The sequence below is a fragment of the Alternaria metachromatica genome, assembly GCF_023757995.1.
Source record: "Alternaria metachromatica strain BMP 0045 chromosome Unknown scaffold_10, whole genome shotgun sequence".
Taxonomy (NCBI): Eukaryota; Fungi; Ascomycota; class Dothideomycetes; order Pleosporales; family Pleosporaceae; genus Alternaria; species Alternaria metachromatica.
In genome coordinates, this window is record NW_026055501.1 from 567,672 (window position 1) to 590,209 (window position 22,538).

The window sequence follows — 22,538 nt, forward strand, 5'->3', positions numbered from 1 at the left end:
TGCGCTGAACACATATCGCAATAATTGAATTGCTCGAATTGAGACGCGTGCCCACCAAAGGATGTTTGAGATGCGACAGCTAGAATTGTGGCTCGTTCCAGACGGAATCCCAGAACCAGTATAGGCCGTTGCCAGTAACATCAACGCCATTTTCATCGCTGATCCAGTCCAGCTCGCCTTCGAGGTTGAAGTCTCCGACGCTAGCATTTGTCCAATCATTGTGTTCGCTAGGCAGGTGATCCATACCACTGTCGTTCGTGCCCCATCGCGGGACTTCAGCTGTGTTGTCACGGGAGACGCTGTCGAGGGCGGCGGGAAACACTGTGAAGAGTATGTGATTAGATTGGTACGCAGCTTCGGGAATGCATCAGTCTTACCTCTCTGTACTGACGCCATGCTCTCGTGAACGCGCTGCATGCTGTCAACTGTACTCTGTTGCTGTCTGTTGTGTCCACTCGGTGGCAGTTGCGTCGGCAGACGAAGGGTGTCTTCGACAGACATCTGCGCGGTCCCGGTGTGCGATCTCGTCATATCGCTCTCGCCAAAGATGGCATCTGCTTCTCTGCGCAGTAGCATCTGGATGACGTCTTTGAGGACCGCATTACTCTGCATTGAGAGCTGTGTCCTTTTGCCAAGTAGCTCTTGCAAGCGAAATATGCGTGTGATGGTCCTTTTCACTTCCTGTGCTCTGTCCGAGAGTGGGTCAGACAGCGCCAACACAGCCATGACGATGGCGGAGTTGAACAGATTGATAGCCAAGAAAGCTACCAGGTGGCTATCAGTGGCTAGCTGAGAAAGCCGCGGTAGTTCAGTCACCTTCGATGTTCTCAACGCGGCGTCCCACCATTGCTCCGTGCTCGACATATGGCTTCTGTTGAGCGGGCTAGAGTCATGCACCGCATGAAATGGGGATTCGGTGTTCGTAAGGCTTGCTGGAGATAGTGCGTTACCATGCCCGCTGTCCGGCTGCGTCCTGATGAGGTGGTCCACTTGTTTTGCGATTAACGGGCGATTGAAGATGATCAGAAGGTTGTCAAATGTAAGCTGAAGGGACAACGCTTGCAGCTGGTGCACCCGTGCGGTGCGTGATTGATCCATACTGCAGTCAGCAGCCATGTCTAGTAGAAGATGAGGCGGCAGACGTCGGCGCCACGCCCAAAGCTTCTCCGTCACATCCGTGATCTGATCAGTGTATTGTGGTCCGCTCGGCCGTTCGTTGGGTCCCACGGCCCGCATCCCGAAGATGGTCTCGATGATGGGTGACGCGATGAGGTAGAGTTTGTTGAGCTCTCGTTGGTAGGACGAGTAACAAATTGTTAAATCGGCTTCTGGGGGGTTCGTCCCTCTGAAGTAGGGCGACTCGCATACGTCGATCGGGTGGTGTGTATTGCAGTCCTTCTCGTTGATGCCGATGGGCCGTCCGTACGTAATGGAAGCGAACCTGGTCAAGTTAGCTAATGATGCTACAGTATACGAGGAGGCTCAGACTCCGTACTGAGGTCCTTCGTATCTTCAGGGAGGGGCGCATTACCGATCCCATGTGTAGATAGTCCACCAGACTCTTTTCCTCTCTTCGACATAGTGAGGGTCGCCTCGTAGCGGCTGGCGGTGAAGGCCGATGGCTTGTGCCGTTCGAATGGTTGCGCCTAGTAACGCAAAGGATAGATTAGGCTTCCCATGGTAGACATAGTAGGAGCCGAGCAAGATACACGTCTGCACAGACGAGACGGTACTCTGGTCCATCAGTTCAGCCAACTGGGAACCCGCGCCTTGAACGAGGGACTGCGACCAGGCGTGCCAATCCTCGTCTGGAAAGTCCAGATCCACGTCCTTCTTGTGAGACTTGTACCATGCTCCCATTCCCACGACTGTAGACAAGAGGAGGAGGAATGACTTCTGCGACGGATAAGCAAGGCCATCCTTGATAGAGTCAAGTTTTGGCCGGAATCTTGGCTCATATATGACCAAGCTAAACCAATGCACCGAGTCGAAGTACTCTTCTAAGAGTGCCCGCATCATGTCGATTGGCGGCAGAGGATGCCCGAGAATGGCCGCTATAGGGCGCCTCTGGGTGCGATCCAGACGAGACGCTGGGGCTCTGCCATAGACATTGCCGCCCGGTATAGCTGATGTTGTCCGGCTCAATGTTGGCTGACTTCCCAGTCTGTAAATCTGGTGTGCAATATCCATGGCTGAGTTGGCTTCACCTTCCGCGATACTGGCGCGTCTACTTTCATCGCGACTGTTGTTTTCCGGGTCTGTCGCTTGACGCGTGTCGTCATGATGCTGAACCGGTGCCTGTGGTTGCTCATGTGAAGCTTCGCGTGAAGGGCCTTGGATGCGTCTCCTCTTCGGTGCGCGTGGAACTTCGACATTGCTTACAATGCATTCGACGTTTGCTCGAATGCAGAGCGCGCAAGGACGGGATGTGTCGCACTTGGATACTCAGTCGGCGGCGCGCGTGACAGGCGGTGGGAGGGCGTGACTGACTCGGCTCTTGTTGCGACGACACCTCTCACACGCCTTGCTGACCCTGGTGGGTAGCGGACGCCCGGCAGCGACATCAAGAGTTGCCGAAGACATTATTTAGGTGGTGCCATGGATGATGTTGCGATGGAACCTTGGAACGGATGAGGGCGCGCACGCGTCAGGCACGCCAAGTCAGCTGCGGAGCTCGCCGAGGTTTGCACGGTCGCCGTCGATGCCGCTGCCACTGCACTTTCGCGTCGTTTCCGCCCACCAATGGCATTTTCATCGCTTTGCGTGTCGCCGAATGCGCTTCACAGGTGATGAAATACGCAGTATTAGACAGCTCGCGCGCCTGATTCTCTCCGTCATCCCGCCTCGATGTTACAGATCCAGCGCTTTCACCAGCCTCATCAAGTCAGCACCAACAATCATCGGCTATAGCGCCATATCGCTCTCTGATATTACCGAGCGTGATCGCGGTCATGGAACGTGGTCAAGATGGAGACGCGCCATCCGAGGTCTTCGTGGACGAACAGCCGCTTGCAAAGCGACGGCGAACATCAGAACAACCTGCTCGGGAGGTTGGCTTGATGCGAAGCGTCCCTGGTGACAAGTTTACAGGCTTCGTGGGCAGTGCCAGCGGCATCTTCTTCATTAGGTCAGTCTATGGTGCGATCCGACGCTCTGCAGTGCCTACAGACGGCGAAACACCCGGCAGCGACATCGTGCCAGGCGAAGACGACCATCTCTCTCTAGTGCAACCGAATTCCTCCGGACGCTTATGGCGAGAAGCTGAGATCTCACACGGTCAGACCTCTCGCATAACGTTTCGCGACCTGGTCGCTTTTTCTGGGAGCTATTTTGCGAATTGGCACCCGTTCTACCCGTTCGTGCACGCCCCGACCGTCCTAGAGTACTTCGACTGCTGTGCAAGAAATGGCTTTCCAGATCATGGTGCTTCGGAAGACCTACAGCTGGTGATAGTGCGTTCGATCATGTCCATCTCGCTTGCAGACCATCGACAATCACCAGGGCTGCCGAGTACTCGACATCCTGCCTGTATCGTCTTTCCATCGTATGATGCTGCTGTAGATAGTCTCCGGACGATACTTTCTCGTCCCACGACAATACTCACGCTACAAGCCGCACTCAGTGTGCAGCTCTTCCTAGTCTCCATGCTTCGCTTGAATGCCGCCTCCCGTCTTGGAGGGCTTATAATGCGGATGGCTGTGCAGCTAGGCCTTCATCGTTGCCCAGCCAGATTTTCGACCTTCACTTCAAGCACAAAAGAGCTTCGACAACGCGTCTTCTGGTCACTTTATGCTGTTGATCGGCTTCTTGCCCAATCCATGGGCCTCCCACTCGGCCTACCTGACGACGATATCGACGTCTGCTTTCCCCTCGCGGAACACCATCTGCAAACGCGCGTCGAGCCTCGTAAGTCAGCTAATGTCTCTTTTGTGCCATATCTCACAACGTGCAGGTCGTGAACTCCACCTGCTGCACCTGGTTGCCCAGCAAGCCAGGCTGCGTGGCGAAATCATCGAATTGCGCAACAAGTCGCTACACTACGTCCAGCATGATCCTGACCGAGCGACATCAATCATAGCTAAACTTGGCCAATGGTGGAACGATGTAGAGGACTTCATCGACCCGGATAGCCGATGTGGCGCTTCTCCTTACGCGACTGCAGTGTTGATACTACTTAGACACGAGTTGATTATCTCGCTGTATCGTCCCGTCTTAGCTACCGGTAGTAAAGATGTCGCTTATAATGCCGCCTTACAACAGTGCATCAGTTCTGCGCGTAGCATCATCACTACCTTGCACACCGCTGTCCAGGGCAAAGACGGGTCTCAAACGCATTCTTACCAATTGGCTCTCCTTTGGCCCTCCTGCACCTGGGCTGTGTGGATCAGCACATTCATCATGTTCTACGCCGCCCACGAGGGCCACATTGATCACAGCATCGTCATAAGGTAATCAAAATGTCGAAATTGTATACTTCTACTAACATGTACAACCAAGATTCGCAGATAAAAGTCTCGACATACTTCAACACCTCACGCTACGCGGCAGTGCTTGGCCTGAAGCAAGCTCTGCGGCCATTCGAGACTTACGGGCTCGAATGCTGCAGAAGTCGGCTCAAATGGTTTCTAGATACGACTCGGAGGTCGCGGGAGATGCGACCCTTGCTCAAAAAGGTGAATTGAACGTACATTCAAGCCTGCACGAACAATCATTACCTACTCGCAACGATGGTCCAGAACAAATCGGTGGCCAAAGGAGGAACGATATCGATCCTCATCATGACGCGCAGTATCCTCCATATGATGCAGCATTCGATTCCAGTGCGACGAGCAACCTGAACCACAATGCTACTTTTCTTGAGCACAACAGCTACTGGAACATATTCGTTGGAACGGAGGGTGCCAACGCTTCATCAACAGAGTACTCCAACGGTCTAGACCCTTTCTCTGGCTTCGACATCCCCTTCTGGTTCGATCAAGAGCAGCATTGGGATTTCGCATAGTTTCAAGCGCCAGGATAAATTCCAAGTGCTGGGTGTGGTGGCATGGTTTGGGAGCGTCGGACTTTGATTGTCCGCGCTCCCCCGCACTTACCCTTATCCAGCGCACCAGTGGCGAGCTCGGCAACAGTCCCATCGTCGACGAAGTGTGAATATGGGGTTTCTTAGTCCGGACTATGAGGCTTAAAAGATACTGCGCATAGAATCTCAAGAGATATCAACTCAAGTGCTTACCGCCGTTACGATCGGTCATTAGCCGTTACTCCCTGTCCCAACCCAACATTCCATCAGCCACCAACATGCGCACGCATTCTATTGCGACAATGGGCGCCGATGGCATTGGCCCTGAAGTTGTCAATGCCGGCGTACAAGTATTGAAGAAGCTGGCACAACTTGACGGCACATTCGGACTACAATTTGAAGATTACAACTGGAGTTCTGAGACCTACAAAAAGACCGGCCAATACATCCCCGATGGAGGATTAGAGAAGCTCAAGAAGCATGATGCAATCCTGTTCGGTGCCGTAGGTGCCCCGGGTATGTATCAGATGCTGAATCTGATGCAATGTTGGTACTGAACTTTTGACAGATGTACCTGACCACATCTCTCTCTGGGGCTTGCGGCTAGCGATCTGCCAGACCTTCCAGCAATATGCAAACGTGCGACCCACCAAGATCTTCCGGGGAACATCATCGCCTTTGCGCAACGCAGAGCATGGCGACCTAGACTGGGTGATTGTACGAGAGAATTCTGAAGGTGAATATGCAGGACAAGGAGGCCGGTCGCATAGAGGCCAGAAGTGGGAGACTGCTACGGAGGTCTCGATCTTCACCCGCCATGGTGTAGAACGCCTCATACGCTTCGCCTTCGAAACAGCTCAAAGCAGGCCGAGGAATCAGATAACAGTCGTTACTAAGAGCAACGCGCAGCGCAACGGTATGGTTATGTGGGATGAGATTGCCGCTGAAGTTGCGAAAGACTTTCCTGATGTCAAGTGCGACAAGATGCTCGTCGACGCCATGACGTGCCGGATGGTACTTGATCCGAAATCGTTGGACACGATAGTTGCAACAAACTTGGTGGGTAATACCCAGCGTACTGTGTATTCACCTCGGCTTTAGCTGACTCGTCCAGCATGCGGATATTCTTTCCGATCTCGCAGCCGCGCTGGCAGGCTCCATTGGCATCGCTCCTACCAGCAACCGTACGTATCTTTCATTTCCACATGGTTGCATCCATTGCCCATGCTAAGTGTTACCAGTGGACCCCACACGCCAGCATCCGTCCATGTTCGAACCGATTCATGGCTCGGCTTTCGACATTACCGGCAAGGGTGTCGCAAACCCAGTCGGAACCTTTTGGACAGCGTCTGAGATGCTAGCATGGCTAGGCGAGGAGCAAGCGGCAAAGAGATTGATGGAAAGCGTGGAAGCTATCACGGAGCGAGGCATTGCGACGCGCGATCTGGGAGGCAAGGCGTCGACAAAGGAGGTTACTGACGCGGTCTGCGCTGAGCTAGAAAGCATCTACGCTAAGAGTCAGTAGAAGCCAGGGTCGTGATGGGGTGGGCCTGATGATGCGGCAACGTTAGCCGCTGGCTCCAACCTGGTGGAGCGGACGTTGTCCGGTGGGAACTGACTCGTAGCCGATGGGATTGTCCCTTAGGCCTACAACGCCATGTGCCAGCTATCGCGATAGCTTCAAACGCCATATTGTAAAGTTCAGAGATCAGCAACACCCGTCCACATCCGCGCATGTCGATCGTGGCTACGTTACCTCTGATGAAGCCACCACTGCCACGAAGCCATTGTTGGGACCTTATGTGAACTCTAAAGCAGAGCCTCTGCCGATCTCTTGTTTCCCCTATGCGGTCGCTCACCCAAAAGAGGCGACGATTGACAGCATCTCCATCGGTCGCATTAACCCGAGGCATGCTGGCATCACTAGCCGTCTGCAACATGAAGCAGTGGATACCTGAGCGACCAACCCGGAGCTAGCCCCCGCATCCTACCCATCCTTCCCCGCACACCACGAATCATCGAATCCATGTGTGCAGTCGCCCAAGCTCAACTGCCGTGGGAATAAGGCATCCCCCACCACCACCACATTATAGTGTCCGTCGCATTTTTGACAATTTAGGATTGCTTCCACGCTTCTTCCATCTATCTGCTGTGCGATCTAGATTGCTTCTTTGCATATCGTTTATCCTTCCACGTGTGCTCCCTTGCGCTACCATTCCAATCACACCGCGGACATAGAGTTACCATGCCTTTGGGTATACTCCAAGACTACAAGCTCGAACATGTCCCTGGGACAGCTCCATTAAGCGAGCTTGGTCGCATTGATCTCGAGATCTCGAACGATGTTGATCGCGGGCTGCTGAAGCATGATCCTACTGGGCAGATTGTGCTGGTGCCGCAGCCTTCTGATTCGCCAAACGACCCCTACAATTGGCCAAGATGGAAGAAGGAGATGTTCACTGTCGTTATCGCATACGGATGCGGCGCTGTAGGAGGTAGGTTTGCGACTTCCAAACACCAGATACTGAGCTAATCGCAAATTTTGTAGCTGTCGGTCCGCTTCTCACACCAGCTTTCGTGCCCCTGGCAGAACAATTCAACGTCCCATTACAGAGGTTCACTCTGGGTTGCAATGGATCCTGCATTGTCGCCATCGCAGTGGGTAGTCTCATCTGCAACACCTTAGCCGTCAAAATCGGGAGACGGCCAATCTACCTCGCAACCACGGTTGGCCTGGCGGTCTCCTGTTTCTGGGCTGCGGAAGCTACCAGCTTTCCCTCTCTGGCGGCAGCCCGAGCGGTCCAAGGTCTTTGCATGGCACCGTTTGAAGCGCTCATTCCAGCATCCGTCGGAGACATCTGGCACGTCCACGAGCGCGGTTTCCGAATGGCCATCTTCAACCTTGGTGTCCTTGGTGGCATCAACCTAGCGAGTCCAATCGCTGGATCTGTCATCCAATACGGCTCTCACCGCATCGCATTGCACGCCATGGGCGGTGCGTTTGTCATCATGCTCATCCTCATCTTCTTCTTCATGCCCGAGTCCGCCTACCACCGCCACGACGTCATCAACATCGACACGAGCTCCAAGAATGTAGAAAGCGACGCTGTTGAGAAGGAGAAATCGGCCGAGCGCGTCGAAGACTATGCGGTCCAGTCGTCCGTCTCTTCCGAGGCCCCATACCCTTACGTCAAGACTCTCATGCCATGGTCTGGTTACTGGGATCATGTATCCTTCTGGCGCACATTCCTTCGCCCCTTTGTGGTGATCATGAGCCCGGTAGTCATGTGGGCGACCTTGCTCTTCACCATCTGCGTGTCCTGGCTTGTCTTGATCTCCATCACGTTGTCGCAAATCTTCTCTGCTCCGCCATACAGCTTCTCCGTAAGCGCGGTTGGTGCAACGAACCTGTCCTCGTTTGTAGCGTCGCTACTGGCCACGCTGGTAGCAGGTCCGATTATTGATGGTGTAGCCAAGTGGATGTCGACGCGCAACAAGGGTACTTTTGGTGAGTACAGACGACCCAAGCTGTGATTACAAGCAACTGACAATGTCTTAGAACCTGAGTTCCGTCTCCCTGTCATGATAACCTACCTAATCTTTACCGCGACCGGTTTCTTCGCTTGGGGCCAGTCACTCCACAACCGCGATCCGTGGCCCATCCCAGTCATCGTCTGCATGGGTCTGATCAACCTGGGTGTTCAGCTGGGAACTACCGCCGTCGTCACCTACGTCTCCGACTGCCATCGCGAGCAGGCCGCCGAAGCCTTTGCCATCATGAACTTCGTCAAGAACCTTTTCGCATTCGGCCTGACGTTCTACGCCAATGACTGGATCGCGGTACAGGGTGTGAGAGACGCGTTCTATGTCATTGGTGGAACCACTGTCGCTGTCACGCTTTGCACGATTCCAATGTATATCTACGGCAAGCGTGCGAGGAGTTGGGTGAAGAGATGCGGAGTACTCGATAGTGTTCTCAAAGCCGAGTAGAGTATCAATTGCGCGACGAGAAGAGCCTGCGTGTCTCGTGAGCGTTTCCTAGTGTATTATGAACTCTAGAATGTATTACCGTAGCAATATTTTTCCAAGCTTCCGATCGTGTCATACGTCCAGTGCCGACCACAGCGTGGTGAATGGCCAGCATTGCCTTCCAAGCGTAGGCTGGTCCTGTGGCTGCCGACAATCGGCATCTTTGGTGGTTGACTCGTGTGACCGAGGACGAGCCGGCTACCTGACTCAGCCTGACTGGCATCGCCGCAGCATCTGCCAGACACTCCTTTCGAGTTCTAGAAGTAGTTTTCTTGCCATCTTGCTGGATTAGTGGAAGCTCGCGGCATGTTCGGTGCTACAGGCATGTCGCAGTCTTTCAGTTGCTGCAGGATTGACACCGGGGGGGTTGTATCGTCGGGTAACTGGCGAGAAGCGTGCGCACCACTATTCGGTCGACCTTCGGCTGCCCTGGATGTCTTGCGCGCTCCGTCGTTATCAGGGGCGGAATTGCTGTGTCTCGACGGAAATACTTCCGGGGCTGCCGTCTTGCGACACTGTGCTTGTAGCCAAGCTGTCAACTGCTCGGTCGTCTGCAAAGGCAGGCGCTTCCATTCTTCAAGCTTTTCGGCTTTTGCACCTTGGCGCTTTGTTGCGTACGATGATGTGTCTGGAAGCCGAACGTCGCTCAACCGTACTGAGTCTTCGTGTTGGAGCACGTTGAGAGTTGCGGAGAGTGCAGCCTCGGTGTCTGCAAGCCGTTTCTCGAGAGCAGTGATGTATGCGGCTGGGAGGCCACGCTTACCACCCTCTTGATAGTGGCATGGCAGCGATGATGTCTGGCATTGAGAGCAGCATGGGCTGTGTTGTTAGATGAAGTTCTGCAGCTGGCATGTGGGTTACCCACAGCTTCCGATCGCACTTGCACTTCTTCGATCTGCAATTCTCGCATGCAATGGCATTCAACTGGACCTCCAAATCGCAAAATCAGTGTATGTACCGGGGTTTGAGACGAGGTCGCGCACCGCTTCAGTCATACTTGGATGACAATGGAAGTGTTGGAGTTTGAGGAGGCTGGAGCTATCCGGAAGGTGTGGCTTGGTGATCTGTGCGCCACGAAGGGAGCCCCCTAATGGCAGGCGCGTCAAGCCCTTCACGTCATCTCTCCGACGCGACATCATCTACTTCAGAGCTTGAAACGACATACATTACGAAGAGCAATGCTGCTGAGCAGAATGCGCATCGTGGATTGGTGTAGGCTCCTGCTGAGACCCGCCCACGAATCGATTGCCGTTGCGGCACTACCGCACAACGTCTTCCGCCTGAAGAATGCCCGGATTTTTGGCCCGCCGATCCAGCCTCTTTCGCACTTTGTCGCCCAGATCAGTCGAGAAGTTGGCGATGCTATGCGAAAGAACTTGTCGAGGGACAGGAGAATTTTCCCCGCATTCAACTTTACCCGTTGCACCACGGACCGCGCCAGACACGGCTAGTGCTGAGGTCCATGTCGGGCATCGGGTCATCTGAGTCCAGCCCTGCATACACATCCACGGACCTGAGTACACGGTTTTGATATTGAAGCTGACGGTGTTGAGTAAGGCAGACTAGCATAGCACGGCATTTATCCGCATGGCAGAGAGAATTAGCCTCATATTTCCAGGTATGGAGCAATGAGATTTGGTGGTGGTTGTATCGTCGCAAGACAGGCATTCGTATTTCCTTTGATCAACGGTCATGCTTCACGATGAAGGATGCGTCAACCGTACCACCGGGCACAAACCCCGCAAAGCCAAGAAGGAAGCAAGGCAGATCCAGCATCCCTTTGTCGGTTCGACGGTTTCTTGAACCGGTGAAGTGCTTGGCTTCGAGTATGTAAGTTGAAGAAGTGCCATCCTGACGCTACACTGAGTACCTATCTCAACCGGAAAAACTATGGCACCAGCAGTTGCAGGCCCTGGCGACGGCATTATCGAGCGCCTCGTCGCCGCCGATACGGTACGATGGTGGAACAAGCCAAACCTCCGACGTCTCTACCTATTGCTGGTACCTTTCTGCTTCTTCATTGAGTCTACTTCTGGATTTGATAGCTCAATGATGAATGGAAGTAAGTCGTTTTTACTACACCGCTGCTTGAGACGAAACACTGATCCAGTATACGTCATCAGTGCAAGCTCTCCACTACTGGCAAGAATACTTCAATCATCCCAAAGGAGGCCAACTCGGATTGCTTGTCGCCTGCTACAACCTCGGCGCTATATCGAGTATTCCGTTCGTTTCCATCGTGTCTGATCATCTTGGAAGGCGGAAGAGTATCGTCTTGGGGTCCACAATTATGATCATCGGAGCAGTAATGCAGGGCTTGTCGCAGAACCGTAAGTATTTTCAGCATGCTTATTGCATTCAGAGATTCTTGCAACTGACATACATGTAGTCGCCATGTTTATCTTCAGTCGAATTTTCCTTGGCCATGGTATTGTCTATGCCATCATCTCCGGCGCCGCTCTTCTCGGCGAATTAGGCCATCCCAAAGAGCGACAGTTCTTAGGCAGTCTCTTCAACGCATTCTTCGGAGTAGGCTCCGTGCTCGGGGCGGGTATCGGTGAGCAACTTTCCTCTACGAAAGGTAGATGAATGCATGCTAATCTCGGCTCCGATGTATAGTCGTGCGTACGTTACTAATCCCGAGCGACTGGTCTTGGCGCCTCCCCTCCATCCTCCAAGCAGGCCCTTCTGTTATCCAGATCATCTTTGCTTTCACGGTCCCGGAAAGCCCTCGATGGCTGGTTTCAAAAGATCGCAGCGAAGAAGCTCTTGAGATCTTGATCAAGTACCATGCGGAAGGCGATGCATCGGCTGAGCTACCTCACCTTGAGATTGCCGAGATCAGGAAAGCCCTGGAGTTGGAGAACGAATCGCGACAACGTGGCTGGGCCGAGCTCTTCCAATCCAAAGGCATGCGACACCGTGCTCTTGTCGCCGCCGGCCTTGGCATCTTCGTCCAGTACAGCGGCAACAACCTCATCAGCCAATACCTTGTGCCTATCCTGGAAAAGATCGGCATTGAAGATAGTCATACCCAGGTGCGCTACAACGTCGGCTCAGAAGCATGGGGCTTCCTCATGGCGCTTGTCATGGCAACTGTCACACCCCGATACCCACGTCGCAGGATGTATCTGCTGTGTGCGAGTTGCTTGTTGTGCGTGTATACCGCTTGGACCATTGCTCAGGCTCGTAATCGCCAGACTGGATCTAAAGAGACAGGCTATGCGGTTCTGGTCATGATTTTTCTCTACAAGCCCGCCTACAACATCGCCTACAATGCCCTCACATATGTCTACATGGTCGAAATCTTCCCCTACTACGTCCGAACCAAGGGTCTCTCATGGTTTCAACTCTTCAATCGTTGCTCCGTCATGCTTGGATCCTTCACCAATCCCATCGGACTGGAAGACCTTGACTGGAAGTTCCTCTTCGTTTACATAGCTTTGCTGTGTTGCGAGATTGTGTTCATCTACTTCCTGTTCCCGGAAACGTACGGAAAGACATTGGAAGAGCTTACTTTCTTGTTCGAAAGTGAGAAGGACGACGCCGATGCGCTCGCTGCAACCACCGCCAAGGTCATGGGTCAGGATAGCAACGCCATCGAGCTTCATGAAGCGCCAGACAAGAAGGCCTAAGTCGCAAGTAAAGTGGTGGCTGGGACTGAGGTCAATGGATCTTGCAAATGACGTTGCATTTGGCGCTCACAAGGCGGGTTTTGAGGCCGCTTGGAAGTGAGCCGCATTCCTTCGAGCGGGTATGAAACGGTCGTGGACGAAAATAGTGGAGATGGAGATGCACAATTTGTGGCTGTTCAGTACAAGTCAGTGTTGCTCGCGGTCGTCTCCGGTAATGAATCATGAACTAGTCCTCCCTTTCCCGTGTAAGATTTTGCATCGCTCGTTGTGGCTCGCAATGAACACTTCGGGGTCGTGCAATATTAATGAAGCCATGGCTGACATCAGCTCAACACCTTTGCATTGTTACCCATATGCCCGTCCAACGTTCCGAAGTAGCATGCGGCGCAGCAACATACCAAACCAGAGCTTGCATACAACGCCTGAAGAGGCTGGAAATTGCGCGAATCTCCACTTCCATCCCTAAGTTTGTTTCGACAACACCACGCACCAATGACTCGCTCTTCTATGCGACCATGACACCGATCAAGCGACAGCGGCTACAGAAGACAGATCTCCGACTGATCGGGACCTGTGGGGTATCTTCCGAACGAATGGGAACCTGGCGGCTTTGAAACAACAACAGATGGGCATAAGCTTGGCCAGTGAGGGTATGAGGGTACGCAACGATCGCAATGCAGCCTTGATAGCCGCGACCCGGCAGACTGGATTTAGCGTACGCCGGTGTTAGTACACGTGTCAGTACTAGAGAACACGAATGACATGTTCAGCCTCAAGCCACCGTAGTATCAAGTCAGTAAGCGAAGTGTTGGATGTAGAGGTAGGCTACCTAGGTAGCTACGAGGTGTCAGACGATGGTCCATCATAACACACCTGATATGCTTCGGCTACTCCAGAGGAAGGCAGTTGTCACGCCCCTGCTTGACACTGGGAGACGCCGTCACGTGAAGCTTGCTTCATGCATGCATGCGTTGGTTGCTTTGCACCGAGATGCTAAATGCACGATAGACGCGACGTGGAATATTCGAAAAATAGACGCATAGCTACATATTCCGCGGCGCTGATAGGTGGCTATTAATAAGTGGGGTTATCGGCCCCGCGCTTAACGATAGTGCGACCCCGCTATCTGAACCCCCAAAAAATTCGTCGAAACATCCCGATGCCGTCGTTCCCACCACCTCCACAACCACCCACGTCGCGCGAGTTCACGCGATACCACCGAGGCTGGAAAGCGGCATCGCCATTCGCTCACCGAGCAAAACCAACATGTTTCCCCAACCCCGCGCTCCTTACATTGGCTGCAGCGTCCGATGAGGCTCGAAGCGCTTATACGACTGTGCCTCATTGATGCATCGTCATCGAAACGTGACCTCATGGAGGGGCCAAAAGCTAAGAATACGCCTAGCTGCATATGTTTTAATACCACAGCGGCAACGAGAATACGCTAGCCTAGCCATGCGGCCATCCCAGCGGTTATACACATGCTCTGTACGGCTACACCCACAGCGGTGACCCGGCTTGACAGCTCCCGACGCCCGCGCCGCACGTAGGTGTCGTGGAAACGGCCTTCAGCCGCCTTTCTTGGCACACTTTTCTGGAGGTTGGGTCTGGTCCTTGCGGCTAGCTCGTGCCGTGAATGGTGCGTTTGCTCGGTAATGCACCGGTTTCCAGAACGAAGGCATAGTTTGCATGTACGCCGCAGTAACAGTGCTGTTTGATGTTTCGAGCAGGCTCCAATCATGGAAATGGCTTGTGGAGGCTTATACTGCAGCTCGATGTTGTTATAGTATGGCGATGGTAGGTGTGCACAACGTATCTGCAACTTCATTCCAGTTTGGCATTTCTACCTACTAGCCATTTACTGTCTCATTCTACCTACTGTCAACTTTTCTCTCGGTACTTGGGAAGAGCAAGTCTTCTTGCAACGCCTTTTCCAATGCCGTATCCTCTTACCATACCAGGCTCGCCGTCCAACATGTCTCAACCGGAGCGTAGTCCCATGCACTGGCCCACCTTTCCCGACAACGTCCCAATCTACCTCGACACAGGTGACAACCGTGCGGCAGGCAAGAGCTATGGGACAACACCAACAACACCGACGACACCAGAGATCTTACCTCAAGGCCGTCCAACCTATCTGAGTCCAGCCCACATTAACGCCCCACCAATCAGTCCGGCTGAGCCAAGTCCCACCACAACTATCGAAACATCTTCTGATCACCGCTCTGTGATCTGGCCGATTCCAGAACCACCTCCAGAGGTCATGACACAGCAGCCTCGCCGCCCACTACTTCGGTTCTTTCCCACAGATCGACCGCGTGTACGACTTGATGAACCTTCACTTCAAGCTCCACATACATCTACAGATCCGGAGAAGCAGGAACACCCTGACCAGAAATCTCGGTTCGGTCTGGGCATCAGTGATGGCCCACCCAGACCACCCTCGATCCGCGTACAGCCACCACCTTTTGACAACGAGAAGGTTGACCCGGCATCGAATATTGCACAACGTATCGAAGAGAAACTCTGGACTTACAACTCCTCTGGGAATGTCGTTGAGCGTTGGCTCCTTGAGATCGTCAGCTGGCTGATCAGCGCTGTGTGCATGGGCGCGATCATCGCAGTCTTGGTTGTTCTCAAAGACAAGCCCTCATCCAAGTGGCCATTCGACAGCATCGGGCTCACCCTCAACGCCTTCGTGTCAGTACTGTCACGTATTGCTGGTGCAGCACTGCTACTTCCAGTTGCGGAGGCACTCGGACAACTCAAGTGGAGCTGGTTCATCAAAGGAGACTCGAAGAAGATGTGGGACTTTGAGATGTTTGATAATGCATCAAGAGGACCCTGGGGCGCCTTTCTTCTGCTTATCCATACGAAGGGCAAGACCATTGCAGCCCTTGGTGCTCTCGTTACGATCTTTGCCCTAGCGCTAGATCCTTTCTTCCAACAGGTCGTCAGCTTTCCACAACGCTGGACATTGCAGGGCACCAACAGTTCTATCGCTCGAGTTGTACGATACGAACCTGTGCTCGACGTTGATTACAGAGATGGCACCCCGATCTCGCAGCAGGATGCGAACATCATGGCCGTTGCCAATCTTTACTTCGTCAACAACGGCACTCAACCGATGCCTTTTGGAAATGGAACTCGCGCAGAAGTACCCTTGTCATGCCCTAGTAGCAACTGTACATGGCCGAGCTACGACACTCTTGGCATGTGCAGCGAATGTGTAGACACGTCAAATCTCCTTGACTTCGCATGCATGTCTACGCAAGTCGACTGGACATCACAACTGACCAGCAATACGTCTACATACATCAATACGACCGTATGCGGGTACTTCTTGAACGCTACAGGCGAGGCACCAGTTCTAATGTCTGGATATATGGTAGACGAGAACGGTACCAAATCCGACGAGGCTCTCATCATGCGGACTTTACCTCTCATCACCTGGCCGGCCCGCGATCCACTTTGGGGAGACGGCTCGATCAATTTCAAGAACGTACGCAATCCAATCGAGGACGTCTTGATCGCCAGCACTGCCAATGCGTCTGACGTTTATGCGGACAAGAGGCCGGTGATGCACGAGTGCGTCTTGTCCTATTGTGTGAAGAGTATCCGGTCTTCCTATTACCTGGGAACATACGAAGAAGAGATCACCAATGTCTTCATCAACGATACCAAGGGGAAATATCCGTGGTCTACTTACGAAATGCCGGAAGAGCAGATGACATACACAGACTATCTTGAGAATGTTACTATTGCTGCGCCTCCGACCGATCAGAATTTTTCGACGTACGGATGGGGTGTTAGCAACGACACTCTGCTCAACACCGTCGTAATCTTCGATCGCATATTTCCCGCCTTCACAACTGTTACCAATGATTCGGAAACCCCAACCCTTCGCTGGAGGACCGGAAGTCCGGACATGGTCATGACCAAATTCCTAGACTTCAATCCATGGCTGGTACCAAACAACATTACGCATCACATGGAGCGAATGGCACGTTCTATCACGAATGTCATTCGATCGTCAAGCAGTGGTGATTTGGTTTATGGCCAGGCTTTTGACAACGAGGTGTACGTGGAAGTTACCTGGGCTTGGCTGACTCTGCCACTCCTTTTGTTGTTCGTGAGTTGTGTATTTCTCGTGTCCACAGTCATCAAAAGCGCTACCGAGAAAGGTCAAGTGAGCATAAGGAAGAATTCCGCGATCGCTACATTGCTCTATGGGCTTCCAGACCACTATCAAAAACGACTGGCGAAGTCCAACTCGCAAGGCACACCAAGGACCAAAGCGAAGCACCTCAGAGTAAGGCTATCTGCGACACGCGGGTGGAGAAGTTCTGGGAATGTGTTTACCCCTTTGACGCCCAAGGCGCCAAATCTACCACCACCAGGGTGGATTTGATCTCATTTTTCGTTACATAAAGCGGCCTATACTACAACTTGGAATACAACGGAATAATAAAGAAATTAAAAAAGAAAAGAAACGAAATCTTCTACCCCGCTGTTCTGCAACACCCATTACCGACGCTTCCACTTGAACAGATCATCCGGAAACTGCCTCGGTTGTCGGTCGAAGTAAAGACACGACCACATTCAACCAGACCATCTATCGATCAAGCGTCGCGCTTAGGTGTCCATGGCACACCCTTTCCACGCACAACCACGTTGTTTGATGCCTCAGCATCGCGCTTAGGGTGCCACGGCACTCCCTTTCCACGCTTGTCGTTTGATGCCTCAGCATCACGCTTGGGTGTCCACGGCACTCCCTTTCCACGCTTGTCGTTTGATGCCTCAGCATCACGCTTGGGTGTCCACAGCACTCCCTTCCCACGCTTGTCGTTTGTGGCCTCGGCATCGCGCTTGGGTGTCCACGGCACTCCCTTTCCACGCTTGTCGTTTGGTGCTTCAGCATCGCGCTTGGGTGTCCACGGTACTCCCTTCCCACGCTTGTCGTTTGGTGCTTCAGCATCGCGCTTGGGTGTCCACGGTACTCCCTTACCACGCTTGTCTGTTGATGCCTCGGCATCGCGCTTGGGTGTCCACGGCACTCCCTTCCCACGCTTGTCGTTTGGTGCCTCCGCGTCGCGCCTAGGTGTCCACGGCACTCCCTTCCCACGCTTGACTACGTCGATTGTTGCCTCAGCATCACGCTTGGGTGTCCATGGAACTCCCTTTCCACGCCCGACCAGGCTCTCTGTCGATATGGTGACTGGCTCTCTCCGCAAGAGGTCTTTGAACAGATTTACGACAGAGAAATCACTGCGGCTCTCGATTGTTGTTAATGGACTGATCTACGAAGAGTTAGTTGCTGGGCTCAACGTCTTTGACCATGGTTGGTACTTACATTGTTGATTGGTGCTGGTACTGGTGCTGCCATGGTGGGGAGCACCATAGCTACGGCAAGAATGATGGCGCGTGCGTGCATGGTCGCGGTTGTGGTCTTGGAACGCAGGATCTGGCTTTGTTGATCGATGGAGAAGAGGTGGATACTACCCTTGTGGAGAAGGCAGAGTCGGCGCGACCGAGTAAGAGTTTATGTTTGGAGATGGTATTGCGCTTGGGATACAACCTGGAGTATGGGACCGTCGATGCATTTATCCAAGGTCCTGGATGTCAAGCATCGCTTGTGACAATGCGTCACACAACCGACTCATTTCCACTACCCATCCACGGCGCTTCAACCCGCAGTGACTATCTCGAAGATAACCGCCTTTGAAGCCACCGACGCGACGCGACGCGCATGGAACCTGCACACACAGTATCCCTATCATGCCGAACTTGCGCAATCATTGGGGGAAGAGACGGACAGCATAATCGTCGGTGTACAGATTCGGCAAGCTGAAACGCAAAGACCAACGCGACGGAACACAAGGCGTTAGGCGAGAACGCGCAGAAGCCAGGAAGACACAATGCAATGCGTCACATTGCTCCTAGCAACTTTTCATCACACCGAGTTATCACATTCGAAGCGCTCAAAGCGCAGGGCTTTCTACAAGGCGACTCATTAGAGTCGAGATTCTGTAAGTGCGAAGTGTGACCCTCAAAATCTTCTACGACGCAAGAACGTTTTCTAACCAATCGAAAAGCGTTTGCGATGTGATGCGGCTTGGCGGCGTTTTGGCCTCTTGACAGGAGTTGAAGCGATTGGCTCTGCGCAATTGGTACCTTACGCCAATTAACCGTACCCGCGACCTAGTCACAGCTCACCCGCACACGTGATTGACGACGGCGTTACGCTTGCGTTTATTCCCTTTGTTCGCGTTCGATAGCGATTTAATACAGACGATTCTCAACATGATCAAGACGCTTTTGCTGTGGTTGTGGAGTGGTGACTCTAATCTATGGTGGCGTTCATACCTTGTCTTCCAAGGGTTTCAGCCTACAAACCGAACGATGCCCGTGTGGAACTTGACCGTGAATTTCCAACACACTTCTAATACATCCTAACTCTGTCAATGCCGTTGATTTCCAGGCTGCGAATTCCGAATTGGTTACAGCCTGCAATATTCTTTCGCCCGTTGCCCTTTGCAAAGTTCAAGCTCTCTACACCGGGAAAGAAAGGGGTGAGGGGAGCTTAACCAATCACGATCTACGAGGAAGCGCCTGAGATCACCATCTACGTCGTCGTGTAAGGCCTTCATTCACAGTCCAAGACAACCAGTACATGCATGCAAACCTTATCAAGACCACCCTTCATGCCGCTGGATCAATATCTTTGCTCCCGCTGCGGTGTCACTGTCGAACACCATGCACATAACAAGCTCCTTCCGAGCATCATGCGCAAGATGTCACACGGCCCTTGCATGGTGCTACCCGTCGAGGCCTTGTCCTACACCTATCCCAGTAACAACCTTGGAAGGTTCCTCTATCAGCCTTGTTCCCGATGGCCCATTCGCCGACCGCGTCCGCGTGGGCCTCCACATGGCATGGTCGCTGGCGTCGACTGTGAGAAGCCGGACAAGGGCAAGCGGAAGGAAGGCTTCCCACAAGCTTGGTATCACAGGCATCGGAGCAGTGTGTTTGCATCTTGCTTCATGTTGGATAGCGTCATATCTTGTGGCATGTGCTAGGTGTGGGAGCAGGTGGAATGAAGTCGTCTCCCGCAAGTCTCACTCCGCATTCGCCTAGCTCTTGTCACTTGCTCCACGAGGTCTTGATACATTATTCACGTATATTGCTCCGGAAATCAACATCATGCCATATTAACGTGTTGTTCAATTTGCTCTGTATCATACCGTTGTGACATCACGCATGACCTCATGGATGTAGCCCAAGTTAGGCGTTTCTTTGGGCTGATCGGTACTAGCTTCCGTGCGCTCCAGCTGTCATCTTAGACCTTTTCTAATCTTCGGGTCGCCTTGCGTTCTGCCTATCCATGATAACGAGTCCAGCGCGTAAAATTTTGGACGCTCGCGCAACACTTCATGTGGGTCAGAACGGCTCGACACACGGTGGCTGCAGGATGTCGTGCGGGCCTGGGCGCTACTTTGGGTGCGCTATGTGATTGGTTTGATGCCACCTACCCTGTCCCTACGAAACCGTACGACAGCTGGAAACCATCATGGAACGAAGGCGCTGTGAGCGCTTAAGATAACTCTGCGATAGGTCTCAAGTTGACCCGGACTCCGAGCACCTCGAGCGTCTTCGCATCATCAATGATCTAGTCCAGCGTTCTGCATGCACGCACGACTTGGTAATCACTTCTCTCGAAGCGCAGCGCAGAGTGCTCAGGCTCGATCAGCTGCAGAGTCTGTATCCGACCGATAAGCGCAGGTTCATTGTGAAAGACCGACGTACTATCGAAAGCCACCAATACAGCTTTAGGACGTCTTTCTCAGCATCACATTTTGAGCGCCCATTCACGGCTTCCAGTAAAGAAGAAAATTGTTACACTCTCGACACCATTCTGGCAAGGAAGGATTTCACCGCTATCATACGCGCTGTCGCGCAGTTTGTTCGTGTCGAAGTTCATAGGGAGACTCGAATTTCGTTTCGCGACAGACTTTGCGATACCCAGGTAGTGAGAGAGCTATCATACTGGATCGCGAGGCGAGCGTCTCTTGTGTCTTGCTCCCTGACCGATCTTCATGCTCAAGGAAGGGTACAACCTCACACAAGGGAAAGACTACACACCCTAGAGCCAACGTTGACGTTGGATTACCTACTTTGCATGTTTGTATCTTAATGTAGGCTCTAGAGTGTTTAGCTTTCCCCTTGTATGAGGTAGTACAACCTTGGACTATTCAAAGACCGATTTTCGTCAGACGCTTTGGTGACGCACAGCGATGCTGCTAGCGTGATAGCCCCACGTGCCCCAGTCGCGTCAGCATGCATCACGAAGCACGCGAGCTGCCCATCAACGCTACACCACGTTTGCACTTGACAGCCGCATCTTTGAAGCAATCCTCTTCTACGACAACGACGCCCAGCCTACGTGATGATTCCAGTAACGCACGCTGTCTATAGCCAGCATGCTTCCTCGACTCCAGAGCTGTGCCGCAGCGCCAAATGGACCTCCTGCAGCAACTGATCTACCTGGCGCTTAGTCGCCATTGTACAGAGGCTCGATAGCTCTTATCTTAGATATCTCGAGCTCGACTCCGATAGACTCACGACTCATAGTGGCCGCAGTATCTGAGCGAGCGCATCGTCAGACGTATTTTTAGCCGCCCCGACCTTCATGAGGAGGTCGTCCATCGATAAACACGCCATGAAGAACGTCGGCAGACCGCTCACTCGATCTCGTACGGAATACGATCCAGTGACTATTCCTTCGACGACTCCCACGATAGACACAGATGTCGCCTGTCTCCAGACTCCCACCGTCCTACATCCCAACCCTCAGCACCGGGCATACCACTCCGCCTCCCTCCTACCGTGCGTCGACCCAACACAAGCCGTCGCTAGATCTATCTCAACGTTTTGAGAAGAAGCTGGCAGAATACAATGCGTCCCAGAACATCTTAAAGCGCTGGCTGTTTGAGATTGTTAGCTTGACCATCAGCGCTATCTGTATGGTATGTACCATCTCGATGTGCAGATCTCAAGCATGCGTCAGACCAGCACTGATAGTCTATCTTCAGGGATCCATAATTGGCCTATGCGTCTACACCAAGGACCAGCCTCTCAGCGACTGGCCACTCGCGTCGACCGCCCAAAACGTACTGTCAAAGATCGCTTCTGCCGCCCTGATACTCCCAATATCTGAAGCCATAGGCCAGCTGAAATGGGCCTGGTTTCGCGGCGCCAAATCGAAAGACATGATTGATTTCGAGATATTCGACAAAGCTTCTCGTGGAGCCTGGGGTTCGTTCCTCCTGCTCTTTCGCACCAAGGGTCGATCTCTAGCCGCACTCGGCGCCGTCCTCACGCTACTCTTGCTAGCTGTCGATACTTTCTTCCAACAAGTCACCGATCTTCCTGAACGCTCGAATCTCGACGGCTATGGCGAGATACCTCGTGTGATTCGATACGAAGGCGATAACGGAGACATATACGAGGATGGCTATCCGAACACCATGGAAGACATAAATCTACGCCAAGCTACACTAAAGTTCTTCTACTATAATGGGAACAAGGCCGTGCCGTTCGGATCGGGGAATCGATCAGAGATACCGCTATCATGTCCGTCGAGTCGATGCGAATGGGACGAGTACGATACGCTGGGGGTATGCAGTGCTTGCGAGGATGTCTCTGAGCTTCTCACATATGCCTGTCTTACGACCAATTTGGACTGGATATCCAGCGCATTCGGGAATAGAACGACTCAGTCAATAGGTATGTCCTCTGTGTACGCGAATTAGTGTTGCATCAGACTGACCCGGTTCTCTAGGAAGTTCTTGTGG

At 52.9% G+C, this 22,538-nt stretch overlaps 7 protein-coding genes across 7 annotated transcripts; 5 read left to right on the top strand and 2 right to left on the bottom strand.

Moving 5' to 3' along the window:
• Positions 1-79: 79 nt before the first annotated feature.
• On the bottom strand, positions 80-2,583 carry J4E83_005311 (uncharacterized protein; the record flags this gene model as incomplete). Its single annotated transcript, XM_049332230.1, has 4 exons — positions 80-321; positions 378-1,441; positions 1,532-2,436; positions 2,491-2,583. 4 exons carry the CDS (start codon positions 2,581-2,583, stop codon positions 80-82), a joined length of 2,304 nt encoding a protein of 767 aa, XP_049188681.1.
• Positions 2,584-5,322: 2,739 nt separating this feature from the next.
• On the top strand, positions 5,323-6,545 carry J4E83_005312 (uncharacterized protein; the record flags this gene model as incomplete). Its single annotated transcript, XM_049332231.1, has 4 exons — positions 5,323-5,536; positions 5,589-6,079; positions 6,135-6,204; positions 6,262-6,545. The coding sequence occupies 4 exons, from the start codon at positions 5,323-5,325 to the stop codon at positions 6,543-6,545; spliced, it is 1,059 nt and encodes a 352-aa protein (XP_049188682.1).
• A 720-nt stretch (positions 6,546-7,265) lies between these two features.
• J4E83_005313 (uncharacterized protein) lies at positions 7,266-9,010 on the top strand (the record flags this gene model as incomplete). The annotated part of the gene is made up of 3 exons (XM_049332232.1): positions 7,266-7,515; positions 7,569-8,528; positions 8,580-9,010. The coding sequence occupies 3 exons, from the start codon at positions 7,266-7,268 to the stop codon at positions 9,008-9,010; spliced, it is 1,641 nt and encodes a 546-aa protein (XP_049188683.1).
• Positions 9,011-11,339: 2,329 nt separating this feature from the next.
• Positions 11,340-12,684, top strand: J4E83_005314 (uncharacterized protein; the record flags this gene model as incomplete). Its single annotated transcript, XM_049332233.1, has 3 exons — positions 11,340-11,379; positions 11,439-11,606; positions 11,669-12,684. 3 exons carry the CDS (start codon positions 11,340-11,342, stop codon positions 12,682-12,684), a joined length of 1,224 nt encoding a protein of 407 aa, XP_049188684.1.
• A 1,975-nt stretch (positions 12,685-14,659) lies between these two features.
• Positions 14,660-17,115, top strand: J4E83_005315 (uncharacterized protein; the record flags this gene model as incomplete). The annotated part of the gene is made up of 2 exons (XM_049332234.1): positions 14,660-16,764; positions 16,845-17,115. The coding sequence occupies 2 exons, from the start codon at positions 14,660-14,662 to the stop codon at positions 17,113-17,115; spliced, it is 2,376 nt and encodes a 791-aa protein (XP_049188685.1).
• Positions 17,116-17,306: 191 nt separating this feature from the next.
• On the bottom strand, positions 17,307-18,118 carry J4E83_005316 (uncharacterized protein; the record flags this gene model as incomplete). The annotated part of the gene is made up of 2 exons (XM_049332235.1): positions 17,307-17,984; positions 18,038-18,118. The coding sequence occupies 2 exons, from the start codon at positions 18,116-18,118 to the stop codon at positions 17,307-17,309; spliced, it is 759 nt and encodes a 252-aa protein (XP_049188686.1).
• Positions 18,119-21,491: 3,373 nt separating this feature from the next.
• On the top strand, positions 21,492-22,496 carry J4E83_005317 (uncharacterized protein; the record flags this gene model as incomplete). The annotated part of the gene is made up of 2 exons (XM_049332236.1): positions 21,492-21,710; positions 21,810-22,496. 2 exons carry the CDS (start codon positions 21,492-21,494, stop codon positions 22,494-22,496), a joined length of 906 nt encoding a protein of 301 aa, XP_049188687.1.
• Positions 22,497-22,538: the final 42 nt, after the last annotated feature.